This window comes from Halyomorpha halys, unplaced genomic scaffold (genome assembly GCF_000696795.3).
Source record: "Halyomorpha halys isolate HHAL.00 unplaced genomic scaffold, Hhal_1.1 Scaffold136.1, whole genome shotgun sequence".
NCBI lineage: Eukaryota > Metazoa > Arthropoda > Insecta > Hemiptera > Pentatomidae > Halyomorpha > Halyomorpha halys.
In genome coordinates, this window is record NW_027111614.1 from 247896 (window position 1) to 266916 (window position 19021).

At 30.6% G+C, this 19021-nt stretch overlaps 2 protein-coding genes across 6 annotated transcripts in view; one reads left to right on the top strand and one right to left on the bottom strand.

Moving 5' to 3' along the window:
• Positions 1 to 1027, bottom strand: part of LOC106678384 (zinc finger protein 431) — a 12414-nt gene extending 11387 nt beyond the window's left edge. For all 3 annotated transcript variants that reach the window (XM_024360449.2, XM_067049692.1, XM_014416863.3), the window contains exon 1: positions 624 to 1027. In XM_024360449.2, coding sequence (XP_024216217.1) covers positions 624 to 636 — 13 coding nt within the window. In that variant the 5' untranslated portion in view covers positions 637 to 1027. The remainder of the gene's footprint in view (positions 1 to 623) is intronic.
• Positions 1028 to 2776: 1749 nt separating this feature from the next.
• LOC106678376 (zinc finger protein 658B) overlaps positions 2777 to 19021 on the top strand; it is a 39777-nt gene continuing 23532 nt past the window's right edge. Inside the window, exons 1-5 of one of the 3 annotated variants that reach the window (XM_014416850.3) lie at positions 2777 to 2901; positions 5218 to 5277; positions 5723 to 5770; positions 7999 to 8049; positions 11787 to 11900. In XM_014416850.3, coding sequence (XP_014272336.1) covers positions 2889 to 2901; positions 5218 to 5277; positions 5723 to 5770; positions 7999 to 8049; positions 11787 to 11900 — 286 coding nt within the window. In that variant the 5' untranslated portion in view covers positions 2777 to 2888. Of the gene's footprint in view, positions 2902 to 5217; positions 5278 to 5722; positions 5771 to 7998; positions 8050 to 11786; positions 11901 to 18026; positions 18298 to 19021 lie in introns of those variants that run through there. The other 2 variants (XM_067049699.1, XM_014416851.2) reach the window with 2 other exon arrangements.

The window sequence follows — 19021 nt, forward strand, 5'->3', positions numbered from 1 at the left end:
TTTATTTATTTTATGCCGACGTTTCGACCTGAGTTTCAGGTCTTCATCAGGGCTATAGAACAAAAGAGATAACAACAACATTCAGAGTAACATACAATTGAAAAAAAAAAAAAGGGAATATGGCCTCTAATTATGTTGATAACCTATGATTTTGGCTATGATAGTGTAATAAGATCCTTGAAAATGGCCTGAATGGCCAAAACGTCGGAGTGTTAAATTAATTAAAAAGATTGTTGAGACTAAATGAATATTTTTTTATAAATACTAAACAAATCTGTCTAACTAAAATTTGCATTATATATTATTTTAGGTGTTTGTATCTTTTTAAGCTTTGCAAACTGGAGCGAAACATTGGCTCACTTTCAATAGTTTAATTATTATTTGTTTTGTTTTTTACTGTACCCGGACCATCTTCCTTTTATAAAAGTTTTTCTTTTGTTGTTATAGGTCACTATACTATTTTTTCAACATATAATAACACTTTCCAATCCCAAATTAATATTTGAAAATTATAGGAATTTAACCTTTACAAATCAATTCATAATTTATATATCCCTTCATATCTAAGAGGGAGTTACTAAAATAAATTCTTACTGACGAATTAACTAACTATTATGTCTTACCAATTCCATCCATGACTATCCAACAATGATAACTAATCAAACTACAAAAACAATAGTTGACAAGTGGTACAGAACTTCACTTTGTAAACCACAAACTCCTAAACAAACTAAGTGAAAGGTAGTGATGAGTTGTCCCTGGACAGATAGGTCCAAAATAAAGGTTCTTAAAGCCCAGGTTCGACGGTGAAGATAATGACAATTGCAACCATTGTCATCGTGAAGACTGATATTTGCAGCCTACTGTCATTATTTGCTTGACAGTCCATAGTATTACTATTATCTATACGCACATGCGCGACAGTTATCTATCCTGGTTAAAAGCAAGTTTACTGGTACCGTTAAAATAACTGGATTGTTAAAGAATTTATCCAAATAACTGGATTCGGAACAGATAACCTAAGGTTTGTTCCAAGGACCGGTTTGAAAGTCAGCAAACTGTCAAGAGCATGCGCAGTACGTGTTTCCCGCTCCAAAAACCTCTACTACGCATACTCCTGACAGTTTGCTGACTCTAAAACTAGTCCTTGGAACGAACCTCTAATCTCACTTTGGAACGTTATGGTTCCTATAGGTGGGAGATCGGTACTGGGAATTAAGCCACGCACCTTGAGGCAAATTATCTTTGAAGTTATTAATATGATTATAGCACATTAATATAATTATCTGTAAAACAGTTCATTTAATCGCAATGGTGAAGAGAATAGAAGTTATAATAAATGTTATTTGCTATAATGAGATGTAGATGGTTGACCATAGATTACTGATTGGACAAGATGGTCGGAGGGGAGGGGGGTGCGGTTAGAAAAAAAAACATAAATAAACAAAAAAATATTTATTTATGCCGAGGTTTCGACCTGAGTTTCAGGTCTTCATCAGGGAATCAAGCGGGGAAAGTAGCCAACATTCCTTGATGAAAACCTGAAACTCAGGTCAAAACGTCGGCATAAATAAATATTTTTTGTTTATTTGTTTTTCTTTGCTGGCCGCATCCCCTGACCATATTCTCTAATCAGTTATTTGCTATAATTTGATATATCAATAATGAAAATCATATTATATATATATATTTATAAATGAGGTGTAGATAGTTGACCGTAGATTACTGATTGGAGAAGATGGTCGGGGGGTGCGGTCAGCAAAGACCAACATAAATAAACAAAAAAATATTTATTTATGACGACGTTTCGACCTGCGACTGCCAGTAGGGAGTCAATCGGAGAAGGTAGACTAAAACTGCTAAAACTAAAAAAGTTTTAGCCTACTTTCTCCGCTTGACTCCCTGATGAAGACCTGAAAAGCAGGTCGAAACGTCGGCATAAATAAATATTTTTTTGTTTATTTATGTTTTTCTTTGCTGACTGCATCTCCCGACCATCTTCTCCAATCAATTATATATATAAATAATTGACCATATAATTTCAAATATTAAAAAGATGGTCAGGGTTGCGGTCAACCAAATCTTAGTGTAATTATAGTACAACTGAAAAATGTTATCAAATGGAATATGGTCCGGTTGCGGTAAAAAAAAAACTCAAATAGTAAATGAGTATACTATTTTTATTGGGCCAACGTTTCGCCCCACGTAGCAGGGCTTCGTCAGGGCTAAAAAATATACAATCACTTGACATAGTTACAAAAAAAAAAAAAAAACATAAGTGGAAAATAACAGGGGTATACAATGAAAAGTAAAATTTAATAAGAAAAATTAAAGGTTGTAAACAGTAAATGAAAATGGTAATAGTAACAGATAGATAAGAACAGATAGATAAGAGAAGAAATACTTTCTTTAATATTTCTTATTAAATTTTACTTTTCATTGTATACCCCTGTTATTTTCCACTTATGTTTTTTTGTAACTATGTCAAGTGATTGTATATTTTTTAGCCCTGACGAAGCCCTCCAACGTGGGGCGAAACGTTGGCTCAATAAAAATAGTATACCCATTTACTATTTGAGTTTTTTTTTTTACCGCACCCGGACCATATTCCATTCATCTATATACACGGTCAATCAACAATCTTTCAGAAAAATGTTATTAAATTACTCATTTAATGATTCCTCCCATCTCTGCCATACGGTCAGGCGAAATGGCAGTCATCATTCCAGGCATCAGTCATCAAGCTAAACTGACTTGAATCATCATTCTTTTTGAACTGTTGTTTGCGAACGATACTTGTACTGGAGAGCAATTGCGTGCCAGTTCAGGAGTTCATTGAAGTAGAAGTTGACTCGCCTCTTGATAGTCATTATCGTTGCTGATAAACCATGGCTGGACTAGGTAAGAAATAATTACTTATTTTCTTCAAATCAAACAACATATTTTAATAACTGTATGTCCATTGTTTGCGTAAACGGAACGGATGCATAGTAAACAGAATTTACTTATCATGAAGTGATTTTTAAAGGTTCATTCATTTAATTTTCTTATTTTAATATGGGATTAACAATTGTTGAATAGTATTGTGATTTATAAGTACACAAGAATGGATCTTTTATTTTATAATAGTGTTCTCTGATGATTCAGTCAAATAATGTTATCTGATAAAGTATTATTTGTAACTGGATTCATAATGAGGTGTAGATAGTTGACCGTAGATTAGAATAATTAGAAGGTAGGCCTGCAACTGCGTTCTACGCCATAACCCCTGATGAAGACCAGAAACTTAGGTCGAAACGTCGGCATAAAATAAATAAATATGGTTTTGTTTATTTATGTTGTTCTTTGCTGACCGCACCCCCCAACAAACTTCTCCAATTATTATTTGTAACTATCACTGCAGTATCACATTGATGTAACTATTGAATATTAACAAAATGTAAAACTATTAAAGTAGCTAACATGATGTAAATGTATAAAATTAACTATTATAAATAATTGTGATTATGTGTTATCATACATCTCTTCTAATATTTTTAAAAAATTATATACATGAACTTTACCGTTAATTAATGTGATCCTTTGTTGTTGTTTTTCAAGTTATATAACAGAAGTTTAAGTAACTTCTTTATAAAATATATTTTTCAATAAAACTTATAAATTTAATAATATATTACCAATTTTTTATTTTATTTCTACGTCCCAATAATTTTTGTTGTTCCCATAGGTGATAAAATGGAACATTTTGATATTTACTAATAAAGTCCATGGATACATTCCTGAATTAGTACTTTCATTTCTGTAAATCAATAAAAAAAAGAAGTAAGTTTTAATGGAAGATTATTGATTGACCGTGTGTATAGATGAATGGAATATGGTCCGGGTGCGGTAAAAAAAACTCAAATAGTAGAATTATACTATTTTATTGAGCCAACGTTTCGCCCCACGTTGCAGGGCTTCGTCAGGGCTTTTTTGACGGCAGTCAAAAATAAAGTGAATAAAGTCCTGACGAAGCCCTGCAACGTGGGGCGAAACGTTGGCTCAATAAAATAATATAATTCTACTATTTGAGTTTTTTTTTTACCGCACCCGGACCATATTCCATTCAAGTAAGTTTTAAGTAACAAATGGCATTTAAGTCAGGCTGTAGTAGATAATTATTTTTTCTGTTAAATTAGCTTGGACTAACCTAGGGGCTGAAGATCCTCATAGGGCACACCCAGCCTCTAAATAAGTAGATATATGCTGAATTAGAAAAAACCTGACGGTCTTGCTCGATTTCTTATCTAATCATCTTGCCAAATTATTTATCAGCTCTAGTAACATCTCTTCCGTATAATGTATAGAATCTAAGACTTTCATGGGTTGTAGTTGTATAGTTAGAAAATTTAACAAAAAAATTTTTTTAAATAAGTTTGAATCTTTTTCCACAGTAAACTTTTGAAATACTGGTAAGATTTACATGCTCTTTTTTTCAAAATGTTCAGTGTTGCCATGAATCTTCCTAACACTTCTAAAATCCCTGATTTATCCGGTAAAAAAAATGTATGAACCAAATTAAACAGCTTTGGCATGTAGCTCAGAAAAAGTACATTTTCTTCCTTATTGTTACATACCAATCAACTTTCTTTCTACAGAGTGAAACAAATATTACCGATTTCATTAGATTATTTTATATTCACAAAAAACTATAAAAACGTAATGAGGTTTCAAGTAAAGTAGACCAACAAAATTTTTTTTTTTTAGGAAAAAGCAAATCATATTCGTTTTTAGTGTCCTCTGAAACCCTTTAATACTATTGTTCAAATAAATTAAAAATTAGATATTTTTCAACTGGATTTATTTGAAGAATTTTTTTTTTACTAAGTCCGTTGTTTATATAATTGTTCATAACTGCTCAACATTTTATAAGAAATCCTCCATTAGAAAACTGAGTGTGTACTCTTTTAACCTATATTAACACCATTTGTATAAATACAATTAAATATAATTTAAACTCTATTGTTCAGATAGGAGGAAGATGGTCTGGGTGGCGGTAAATTAATAAATAAAGGTTTGATGATAGTAACAAAAAACGATTTATTAGGTTAACAATAAATAATTTTTTGTTACTATTTTGAAACCTTTATTGACCGCCACCCGGACTATCTTCTTCCAATATCTTTAATTGTTCATTCTCCAATTATACACAATTTTTATATATTCTTACTTTTCCAGATACGAGTAACTTGGATAGTTCTATAAAAGAAGAAATTATAGATGAAATTGAGCCTACCGGTACGTTTTATTTGGATGTTATATGATGTCATCTGATTATATTATTGATTCTTTAAGTTTTTATTCCGAAAGGAGATAAATTTTTATTGAAATTTAGTTTTTCATATTATGTTTTTCTCAGTTTATTATTAAAAGTTATTTCAACTTTTACATGCAATAACAAATTATGCACTGAAAATACTGTAACTATTTTGTTTTTCCTTACTTGATTACTTTCCTAACAACCTGTTTAACTTCTTATCCTTAACTAATAATAAACTTCAAAAAACCTTTTTTAGTGTTTAACATTTTTTTTTTTCATAGTCTTAATATTTTTCTAGTTTTTCTTTTTGTCGACTTATACCATTTATTAGTAATAGAACATTTGAAATTATGATTATAAAGGCAATGACATGAGTTCATTGATATTTAATTATGTGTAAATTAAATAATTATTAACTTTCAGTCCCAACAAAGGATATGAAAGAAGAGGAAAGACTGGAGATTTACTATGGTACGTAATATCTTAGATTAATTGTACATTATTTTTAATTATCAGATGAATATTCAAAATTTGACTTAGCTAAGTCATTTCTTCATTAGTCATCCCATTTCTTTGTATAGGAATGGGGATATTAAGCATGGTCTTTTTTTTTTTTTTTTTTTTTTTTTTTTTTTTTTTTTTTTTTTCAGTATATTGATTTGAACTCTGATAAATAATGTATTAGGGACATGCTGCTTTTATGAATATCCAGTATGATAAGTGAAGTTATATTAATTATATTTTAATATTATTCTACTTTTCTTTTGCCAAAATGTGAGGCCCTTCGACTATCTGTGCTCGTGCAGCCCAACGTAATTGAATTTTCTTCTGCCAGACAGTTTCCTCTTCAGTAAAATTATTTCTGATGTCTTGTAGCAATGGAAAAGTGTCAAAATGTGCTGATGTCATTTTTTCGAGCGAGCTGGAAAATCTTGCAGAGTGAGCTTTCAAAGACACCAATTTTGAAAAAATGTTTTGAAAGAAAATCGTCGCCAGTCTGCATTCTAAAACAGATTGCACTTTTTCTTCGTAGCAGATTCCTGCTGCAAAGTTGCTCATGATTTACCTTCCACAGCTCTCTCATTCCTCTATCGAATTATGAGTTTTTATTCATCTCAACCATTCATTTTGCAGAGCTATACAGTAGGGGAAGGTTTGGTAGGGACGCAAGAAAACATCTTTTAGAAAGCGCATTTGCTTGTTCGTTTCCATCAATTTGGCTGTGCGAAGGAACCCATTGCAGCATTACATTATTCTACATGTTGAGTTATCGAACCTAATATAATTAATTATAAATTAGAATCTTCAGTAGTAAATTAAAATAAATAATTAATTTTGGCAGTATATTTGTTACTCTTGTTACAGTTTTAATAACATTTGATTTTAGAAGCAATCCATAATTTTTACGATAAATAACATTTGTATTTATTCGCACTTTGTTTTTATATTTAAAACCTAAATCTACAAAAATTCATTCAGAGAAATAATATCGCTTATTCATTATTTTGTTACTTTTTTATTAATTACATAATGATATGATATTATTATGTTTATAAGTCTTATATATTGTGAAATATTTTTAAAAAATATACTATTTTATAAATTAGGTTCAAGTGACTGGAAGATTTTCAATTTTATTTAGTTAGGTGTAGTGAGCATTATCTTCCTTATTTAAATTATTGATAAATTAGGAATATAAAATATAAATACTATAGATGTATTAATTATTTTAAAATATAAAGTATTAGACTGGTGGACCATATTCTGGAATTAAAACAGTTCTAAGAAATTATTTCTTCAAAGTAATAAATGAATTGAGGTAAACAAAAAAAATAAAATAACATAGAGACATATATCAGATATCAGTTGACATAACATTTTAGACAACAATTCATTATAGTTTATATTTTTCAATTAAGTAGAGAGATAAATAATAATAAAATCAATAAAATGAAGATAAAAGGCAACAACCAAAGGTATTTATTTTAAGCTCGTAAGTTATTTGATCTATGTACTGAAAAAAAAAATGAAATTGTTGGTATGATTAGCGGTTTACCTAATGATGGGGCAATGGCTCCGAAATGTTATAAGTTAATAATTGTTTTTTAATAAAGGAATTTAAATGTGGAAGATAATTCTCACTAAACTAACTAAAAAAATATTCAGGTGTAGATAGTTGACTGTAGATTAATGCTTGAAGAAGTTTGTTGGGGGGTGCGGTCAGCAAAGAACAACATAAATAAACAAAACCATATTTATTTATTTTATGCCGACGTTTCGACCTGAGTTTCAGGTCTTCATCAGGGGTTGTGTCGTAGAGGAGGGAAAGATTAGTACTCACAACAAAGATCAGTACTAATCTTTCCCTCCTCTACGACACAACCCCTGATGAAGACCTGAAACTCAAAACGTCGGCATAAAATAAATAAATATGGTTTTGTTTATTTATGTTGTTCTTTGCTGACCACACCCCCCGACAAACTTCTTCAAGTAAAAAAATATTCAATGTTATATTTAGTGTTAACTAAGAAAATTGTATAGTTATATCTAAGGCTTCCTTTCTAGAGAATAAACTTTGTTATTAATTAATTAAAATACACATACAGCAAGCTTATTACTAATTTAATATTTTTGTAATTATTTGAAAAAAGTTTATCCATTTTATTCTCTTATTGAAAATATTATTCACTTGTTGGCAGGTGGCCTTGTTCATGTGAAACAGGAAGCGGAGTTACTTATTCCTAATGATGGTGAGAATTATTTGTCTTATAACGATAAGTTTGTAGTTGACCATGAATATGTACAAATGGGGAAAAAAGATGGTTGAAGATGTAGTCAGTAAAGAACACAAATAAGTAAAAACTTAGAAAAACACAAGTAGACTTGACTTGTGCTTGAGATCTGCACTTGTTGCCCTGATGAAGGCGTGATATCCTGGCCGAAACGTTGGCACTAATTAGTAAGTTTTTATTAATTTATGTTCTACACTGACCACATTCCAACCATCTCCTTATCCATCTTATGATCTTCGAGGGGCTGAACTCAAGAATACTCTTCTTCATTTCATGTTGTTTATATTTTTCTGTTTGACTTTTCTCCTCTGATACCTCTATGTGATATATTATTTTGTTATTGATAATGTATTACTTTACATGGCTCCATTAATTAATAGTTAGGCCCTAAGAGTCAATTTTTGTTATATATTATATTCATTGAGACACTCGGTCAATCAGCAATCTTCCAATATTTTTCCTTTGATTTAATGAAATGCCTAGATTGAAGTAAAATGAATGTTACTTGATTTTTACATTTTAAATATTCTTATGGGACTAGGTGTCCTATAATGAAGATTACTATTTCATTTCAAAGTATTGAAACAGAAAATGAAGGCTGGATCAAATATTTAATGAAATAATATTTATTCTCTTCTCTTCTGTTTCCCCTTATGGCACTTGTCCACTTCTGTGTGTTGTTTTTTTTAAACATTTCTTAGTTTATTGGTGAGTGGTACGTCAGCCCACATTGAATCCCATCTTTTTCGGCTTCGGTTCCTTAAAAATGCCTTTATGTCTTTCGGCTTGTAAATTTGGAGTGATGGAACGTTCATTGTTATATATTCAGCCTCTTTATCCTGAGTGCCCTGGAGTCCAGAGAAAGGATACACTTTTTTAAAGATGTTTTAGCATGTCTATATAGTTGTGAATTTTGTCTATCGTGGGTCCGCTTTGACTGAAGTTTGATAGACTCTGGAGTGCAGACATTGATTCTGTACAAATGAGTATGTTTGAGTATTCATTTTCTATGGATAAATGAAGTGCTGTTGAAATCAGCTGTTATATTGTTGAGTATGTGGGTAATTTATATCTTTTGGGTGTCCCTTGTATTATTATTGCAAAACCAATATTTTCATTTTGTTTGGAGCCGTCAGTGTAAATTATTTCATAATTTGAATATTTTTGTATCTTCTTTAAGAATTTAATTTTTTTTTTTTTTTTTTTTTCGTCGTAAACCCAGTGCAGCTCGTAATGTTATACATCAAGCTACACCGCAGTAATGTATTTATACACCCATACCACAACAAACCCACTTATTTATGTAATAAATTCTAATTTAATTTTAATTACAATAAAAAAAAAAAAACTGACTGGTTAAAAAAAGAAATTAACTTATAGTTAATAAAAAAGTAAAACTCAATTGGAAGTAAATAAAAATGGATTGAAACTACACTTTTGGGCTTTAACAGTTTGTTTCCTTTTTTTTTCATATGTTTATTATGCGATTTTTAAAAATCACTGGTCAGTAAAAGTGATAGTAATGTATTTTAAATTTTAGAAATAAAAACTTTTTGTTACAGTATAATGTAAATAAATAATTATGATATAGAAAAATTATTAATTTTAAGTAATGACAATATACCTTTAAAACATTTACTAATAGGAAGTAGAGGAGTCTTTGAAAAATAAAAATTAGTAATATTGAAAAAGTGGGTGAAACTAAAGTTAACAGTTTGTTCTAAATGTAAAAACCTAATTCTATGTAAGCTTTATCTGGTGGAGGTAAAGCGAAAACTGAGAGGACCAAAATTATAAGTCTTGCAAAATCTGAGGCTGTTACCTACTGTACTGGCATTCATTGTTGTGTAGAGGAATCCTGATGGATTGCTTCGAGCCACATGTCCTTCCCATCTTAACCTCATATCGCATGAGATATTGACAGACCAGTCTCTGCAAGCAGTTCACTGTTAGTTCTTCTCCTGCATGTGTTAGGGCTCTGATCCGAGATCCCTCCTGTAATGGTGCTGAGGACTTTCAATTCTTCCTTCTAGGGTACCTGGCAGAGTCTAGGTCTATATCCGTATATCCAGTCCGGATATCTGAGCTGGCTTTATCATGGCATTGTTCACCCTTAGCTTAAGATTTTTTATTTGTTCTACTTTTCAGGATGTTCTTCTTTGTCTTCAAATTTTCTTATAATTTATTATTCAATTTTATTGTATTAATGCTATTAAAAGTACTATTTTTTTGTATAGCAAGTGGATTAGATCATATGAAACCTGAAGAAAAGCTACTTGTTTCTGAAGATGATGAGAATTATTTAATTTATACATGATCTTCTTGGTAAACTTTTTATTTAAAAAAAGAAAAATTGTTTATAGTTGACGTTTGAACTTTTTGAGTTTGTGTTCCACCCTTGGGAATTCCATCACATTTCTTCAATATATGTCCTTACTTTAAAACTGTACTCATTAACAGTTCCTTTAATATTCATTTATTTATTTTTTTAAATTCACAATTTGAAATTAAAAAATCTTTCAGTAATTGTTTAAATTTTAAATCATAATTTAAAAAAAAAAAATGGCAAAATGTTATATGGATTGTTATATGAATTTAGGAAGCATAATCCTTAAAATAGTGCGAAACCCCCAAAATATTAAATGCTCCCCCTTTTTTTTTGTTAAAAAAAATTTACCAGGTTCTGAACTCAAGTATACTACTCTTGATTTTTGGAAGAAGATAGTTGACCATATGAAGTAGGTTGTAGGAAGATAGTCCAGGTCACGATCAATTAAGGTACAAAATTGTAGAAAAAAGGTAACCGACATTTTGCCCCGCTTTGCAGGCCTGATGCAAAAAGGTTGGACAACTATCAGTAAGCAAATGGGGCAAAACCTTGGTTACTATTTTGTTCCTCTATTGAATGCCACTCGGACTATCTTGCTATAATATTCTATATTTTGTCTTATTTATAATTTCCTATTTGACATTTCTCCATTGTTTCCTTTGATATCTTCATAATATTAGTTTTATAATGCTTTGTTTTACATATAATTATTAACTTCTTATAATTATTAACTAGGCTCTAAAATTCATTGCTTGATAGTTTTTTTCTTTCTTTGATTCATTAAATTGTTTGTATTGAACACTGTCTAGTGGTTTTTGATTTATGCATTTTAGTTATTGTTCGGAAACTTTATGTCCCAGAGTGAAAATTACTTTTTCATTTTAAAGTACATGTGGTCCTCATATTTACCTTCTTTGGAAAGTGACTTAGGTCAGATTCGAGTATTTTTTACTTATTTATGTTGAGTCCTGCTTGATAAGTATATTTATTCATAAATAAAACCATATTTTGTGGCTTTAAGTTTAGTTGTTAGAAAGCGGGGTGGCACAATGGTAAAATGCTGTTCTACTAACTCCAAGGACCTGGGTTTGAATCCAGCTTTGACAGATAATTATTTACTCTGTTGCTGTAGCCATGAGTTGTCTGGAGCCCTCCTCATAAAGTGGGTTTCCTTAATTGGGGAAAAATCTGGTGGTTGAGTGTGATCTTGAATATATCTCCTCCTTGTATAACCATTGTTCTAAAAACATTGAATCCCTTACCCTTCATGGGTTGTACAGGTTCACATTACTATTATTAAGTTTATTTAAAAAGTTTTTATTTATTTTGTTTTTATAAGCTGTATTTTCAATAAATCGCTTTTTAGGTACTCAAGACTCATTTGAAATGGATCACCAGAAAGAAAAGATGGATTTTAAAATACCTGTAAAAATTGCAGTAAAGGGTGGTTTTGACAAACATACGCTGACCTATCATACAGGTGAGAATCCTCATCAATGTCCCCATTGTGTTTACAAAACAATCAGACCAAGTAATTTAAGATACCATATAATGGCTCGTCATACTGGTGAAAAACCCCATCAATGTCCTCATTGTGACTATAAAGCAGTTACATTTTATAAATTAAAGGATCATATAATGGCCCGTCATACAGACGAGAAGCCCCATCAATGTCTTCAATGTGAATATAAAGCAAGGACACCTAGTACTTTAAAAAAACATGTAATGGCTCGTCATACAGATGAGAGGTCTCAACAATGTCCTCATTGTGTCTATAAAACTGCAATATTTGGTAGTTTAAAAGAACATATAATGGCCCGTCATACAGGTGAGAAGCCTCATCATTGTCCTCATTGTGACTATAAAGCAGTTACATTTTATAAATTAAAGGGACATATAATGGCCCGTCATACAGACCAGAAGCCCCATCAATGTCTTCAATGTGAATATAAAGCAAGCACACCTAGTACTTTAAAAAAACATGTAATGGTTCGTCATACAGATGAGAGGTCTCATCAATGTCCTCATTGTGTCTATAAATCAATCAGATCAAGTGATTTAAGATACCATATAATGGCTCGTCATACTGGTGAAAAACCCCATCATTGTCCTCATTGTGATTATAAGACCAGCTCATCCAGTGGTTTAAAAAAACATATAAAGGCTCGTCATACAGGCGAAAAACCCCACCAATGTCCTCAATGTGAATATAAAGCAAGCACACCTAGTGCTTTAAAAAGACATGTAATCGCTTGTCATACAGATGAAAGGTCTCATCAATGTCCTCATTGTGTCTATAAAACTGCAATATTTGGTAGTTTAAAAGAACATATAATGGCTCGTCATACAGGTGAGAAGCCTCATCATTGTCCTCATTGTGATTATAAGACCAGCTCATCCAGTGGTTTAAAAAAACATATAATGACCCGCCATACCCACGAAAAACCTTATCAATGTTCTCATTGTGACTATAAAACAAACGCAACTAGTGGCTTAAAAAGACATGTAATGGCCCATCACACAGGTGAGAAGGCTTATCAATGTTATCATTGTGAGTACAAATCGGTTCAAATTGGTAATTTAAAGTCACACATAAGGGCCTGTCATACTGGTGAAAAGCCTCATAGATGTCCACATTGTAAATATAATACAGCTATACATGGTAATTTAAAAACACATATAAGGGCCCGCCATTCCGGAGAGAAACCTCATCAGTGTCCATATTGTGAATACAAAACGGCTATATTTGGTAATTTAAAATCACATATGATAGCCCGTCATACAGATGAAAGACCTCATAAATGTCCCCATTGTGATTATAAATCAGTTCAGATTGGTAGTTTAAGAACGCATATAAAGGCCCGCCATACAGTTTAGAAATCATCAGTGTCCTCATTGAGAAGCCTCATGTAGCATTGTTGCAGATTTTGTAAATATAAAGCAATTATAAAGTATTTACTTTAGACATGATGTTACTCCCAGGCTTAGATAACGAATGTGACTATGACTACTTTTCAAGTTACCAATAAATAATAATATTTTACTTATAACATATCAGAATGTATTTGAAAATTAAGGATACTGAGTATTCATATATTTTTGACCAGCCTAAATATATGTATTAAAAAAAAAATATCTGTTTTTATTAGGATAGAAGTCCTTTATTTCATCACAATTATTGATTACTTTAGTGAAAACTGTATTTTCACTTGTCACAATTGATGAGCCTACCAAGTATAGTTTGGGAGAATACAAAATGGCTGCTGTTTTGATAGTTTAAAATTTTTTTTTTTCGTAGCTCCATATCTTTTAAACTACCTACAGCTCTAGAAAACCTTAAAGAACATCATTTATAGTTGAGTAAACGTGAATTATATTTACCGGGTGTAGGTCCCTTAATTCAGCGTTGTGTAATCTTCTAAATTCTCCCGTTAATTCATCCTTTTTCGGTCCGAATATTTTGCCTAATACTTTATTTTCGAAAACCCTAAGACCCTGTTCATCCCTTAGTGTAAGAGGCCAAAAGAAATCAAGAACTTAGAATGATAAAATGTAATGGTTTAAAATTAACTTATGATAAAGAAATGTAGAAATAAGAAGTAAAAATTAAATAACCTTGCAGAGATAAGAGATTAACAGGAGTATAAATAAAAAAAAAAAGACAGGGATGGTTTTACATAGATGAAAACTTGTATAACAAAATATTTTTGTATGCACATTTCTTTTTCAATCTTTGCTGTCAATTTGTGATGAAAATTGGCAGCATGGCTCATTTCTCAGGAATAAAAATAATACTATTGTGTTATAGCTTGAAAGTTAACAGCAGATTGATTTTTTTTTTTTTTTTTAGACAAAAGTCTCACAAATGTTACTATGTGTTCAAGCATGTATTTAAAGTGAGAGAATATAAGGTTTTTTTTTTTTTACCATTATAATAAAATAAATAACAACAGTAAAAATATATATAAATTATATAATAGTAAACATAACTATAGGCTTTTATTGGTGGAATGTAGAATTAGTCGACGAAATACCAAAAACTTTAAAAAATTATACTTTTCCAGACACATAGCTAGAAGGAAGAATAGTGTCAAAAAAGAAAGTAGGTATACATAATAAAGTAAAAATTTATAAATGTGAAGGTTGTATGGTTATATGAAATTATTTTTAACATATGACCACACTCTAAATACAAAATTAATTAATATAATGTAGTTTGAAATATCATCTAGTGTGACTTTCTCGTGCAATAGGTAGAAATGGAGTCCTCAACTTTGAAATGTATATTGAAGGACTTTTTTGATTTAGTGCAATCAGCACAATTTATGGTGAAAAAGATTAGCCATATTTATGTATATTTTAAATGAGGTTTCCTCCATGTTTTCCCAAAAATGAAAATAATTGCAATTAACTTATAATTTTTTAAAAAAATTTTCCTCTACTTCATCATTGAAAAGCAACTGTTGTGAAATCATGTGTTCTAAATACTGAACACTCTTGGTAGGAATGAACTTACTCCCCTAATCTATTTTCGAGTAATTAATATTAGAATCAATGTCTGAAATTTAACATTAGCATTTATAGTGTCAAATATAGTTCAATGAAAAGAAATACCAATTATTAATTGTTTCATTAAAAAAAATTGTAATAATCTTGTTTTATAGGTACGAAAGAGTCTCTCAGCAAGAGAGATCACCTCAAAGGACAGATGGATTCTAACATAGGTGTAAAAACTGTAGCCTTTGACAGACTAAAAAAACATTTAAAAGCTCATTGTAATGGTGAAAAACTTCTTAAATGTCCATATTGTGAACATAAAACAGTTGATCTAAGTAATTTAAAATCACATATAAGGGCCCATCATACAGGTGAGAATCCCCATCAATGTCCACATTGTGAATATAAATCAGTTCAAATGTTTGTTTTAAAAAAACATATTATGGCCCGCCATACTGGTGAGAGGCCTTATCAATGTTCACATTGTGAATATAAATCAGTTCAATTTTTTGTCTTAAAAAAACATATAATGACCCATCATATAGGTGAGAAGCCTCATCAATGTCCACATTGTGAATATAAAACTGCTATACTTGGTAGTCTAAAATTACATATAAGGGCCTGTCATACAGATGAGAAGCCTTATCAATGTCTTCATTGTGAATATAAATCAGCTCAAATTAGTAATTTAAAAACACATATAAGAACCCATCATTCATTTGAAAAGCCTCATTGTGAATATCAAATAGCTATACTTGATAATTTAAAATCACATGTTAGGGCCCATCATACAGGTGAGAAACCTTTTCAGTACCCACATTGTGAATATAAATCAGTTCAAATGTTTCTCTTAAAAAAAGTTCACATGGAACATGTAGCACTAATGTCCAGAGAATGATTCCCCCAATGCCTGCTCGAAGATCAGTCTAGTGGAATATGTGTTAATAGAAGACCACTCTTGAGGTGAAGGAAATTTTGAAAAAGATGGCAGATGGTTGCCTGGGATAGGAGAGAGTGGAAGAAGGTTATAAGAGAGGTTCCAAGACCATGCTTAAAAAATAAATAATCTCTTTGGTGGAAGGATGTTCCATCTATCTTTTTGGTAACAAAATAAAATACAGCATATATTAAATTAGTATTTACTTTAAAAGATACAAAGGTACTTGTAAATTAACAATAGAGATTATTATTCTTCAATAAAAAGCAGTTTCAAAATTTCTTCCATCTCCTCGTATAAAGAATTAAAATTCTTGCAATTAATAAAAAATGACTTGGGCCTCTTTCAATCCTACAGACTCAAATAGTTATGCACTTTATTTTCAATAACACAATTAACATAATTGATTTATCTTAAACAACAGAACAACCATGTAAATTAGAACAAAAGTTAAATTTAAAGCTTACCTAGTAAGATTTTTGTCCATTGTCATCCACCATCTTCTATATCCTATTTTACACTTTCTTTAATTTATGCTCCTTTCATTTTCCTTCTCTTTGTATTAAAAATAATACAATCCCAGTGCTATAGCTGAAAGAACTTGAATGACCAACATGTTTGTCCCTCTGGAACACACTGGTGTGTGAATACCAGCCCTGGTTGCTTTCTGTGTTTACCAAGCATTTGTAGGTTTATAAATATAGACATAGACTAAATAAGCCAAAGCATAAGTCTACCAATTTTTTCACACTCTAAATACAATACTATAAAATATCGATGGTCAAACATTACACTGAGGTCATTCCAGCGTTAAGAGTTGAGAACTCTAATTTAGATCATTAAGTTGAATTATGATTTTTAGGATACTTGATTAGCAACTTTACCACCTCAATACTCTATTTTTTTTTTAGAATGAAAAATCCAAAGAAATTTGTGTTTTTCTTTTTTGCTCAGAACTTGAAAGCCATAAATTATTTTGTCGAGGTACTGACAATGCGTATTCAATCAAGATGGGTCAGCTGAAGGTGAATTGACAAGATCTACAAGTTTTATGGGTATACGCCATAAATCCTAGGAGGATGGCACTACACCACCTAAAGATATTCGCTTACGGTCGTGTAGGGGATGGAAACTCCTAAAGGTATTCGCTTTAGACCATTGCAGAAACGATTGATACTCTCTGTAAGGAATTCGAAGGAGTAGATGGACGGGGGTGCGATAAGCAAAAATACACAAATAAACAAAAACTTATTTATTTACGTTTCGACCTGCATTCAGGCCTTCATAAGGGCTAAAAAAAAAGATACAACAACCATCGCTCGGAGAAACATAATAGATAAGGGAAATAATAAAAAAACAAATTTGGAAACAAACAACAATGAACCAAGTAGAAAGTAGTTGATTAATAACATAGAAGTAGATAGGAGTTAATTGAAAAGAATAGAAGGTGAAATATAATAGTATAGAAGTAGGCATTAAACAAAATAAATTATGAAAAATTGAAAAAATAGAAAATGTTGAAGAAATAAACATAATGAAAGGTGCAGAAGAACATGTAAATGAGTAATGGAATTAATATAGTAAGATATGTAAGTAATGTCTAAAATAATGGAAAACAATTAAAATCAACATATAAAAAAAAGAAAATATGTAACAATAAAAGAAAAAATGTACAGTAATGTAGATAGCATATATTTCGTTTTCATTCACACATTTCATTATGTTGATTTAAATTGTTTTTCATTATTTCAGATACTACTTGTAAATTTTATGCTAATTCCATTACTCATCATTTACATTTTCTTCTACACCTTTCATAATGTTTATTCCTTTATTATTTCTGTACTTTTTGTTTTTAAAATTTTTCATAATTTATTTTGTGTAATTCTTACTAATATAATATTATATTTCATATTTTATTGTTATCAAATACTACTTTCTACAAAATTCATTGTTATGTATATGCCAAATTTGTTTCTTTATTATTTTCATATATAAGAAGATGGTCAGGGTTGCGGTCAAAGGGAAACAAAATAGTTAACAACTATTTATTTTCCGACGTTTCGCCCCACTTTGCAGGGCTTCATCAGGGCTAAAAAGTTTATTATTTTTTATATTTCTCTGAATGATGATTGTTATCTATTTTGTTTTGTCTTTTTAGCCCTGATGAAGGACTGAAATTCAGGTGGAAACGTCGGCACAAATAAATAAGTTTTTGTTTATTTGTGTATTTATGCTGACCGCACCTCCGACCATATCCTCAAACAGAACTTTTACCTTTCACTTTATAAAACCGTTCTTTTTGAACTCTTATTCGCGAACGACTCAAATCTGTTCAAAGACAACATACTGTTATGAATTCTAACGGAATCTTGAATTGTTAATTGTTTGATTACACATGACTTTTGTTTTTATCATTATTAGATAGCTATGGATGGATTAGGTAAGAAGTAATTATTTTCTTCTACTCAAATGGCATTTTTTAACAACGACCCTTGGCATGTTATGCCAAACAATGTATACAAATGATTAACTAATTTGGAAAGCTTTAGTTTTAGAATGTTAATTTGGTATTAATAAAGGTGAAATAGGATAGTGACCTTTCAAGTTAAAGAGTAATTTCTGACCAAATCAGCTTCTTGCTTAACCATTGGTCTAAAAATTGTATTCCAACCTATAAAGTTCTTAGTGCTGAACCCAAGATCCTTCATGGATTTTATTTGTACAAGGAAAAAAGTAAATATATTAAAGGATTAATAAGTAGTAAGTAATTGATAAAGTCTTAGCATAAATGATAGACATTTCTGACATTATAATGGTTATAAAAATTAAATATTTATATAATATAATGGAAAACAAAATAATGTCTAGCTGTCTAGAACCTACAAGCCAAACCGATGATATGATGTTGGTTGAGTCATTATCTCCCAATGGCAAGCCGAAATTACTTTTTTGGCAATCCTAGAAAAAAGTAATAAATAAAAACAAATATATTTGAAACAAAAAAAGAATTACATTACTACTATGTGTTTCAGATTAATTTGAATTATACTAGCATGTCATAACAACCCAATACAGTTGGGCAGCAGCCCATTTTTTACGATATAAGAGTGCTCTCTCTCTCTCTCTCTCTCTCTCTCTCTCTCTCTCTCTCTCTCTCTCTCTCT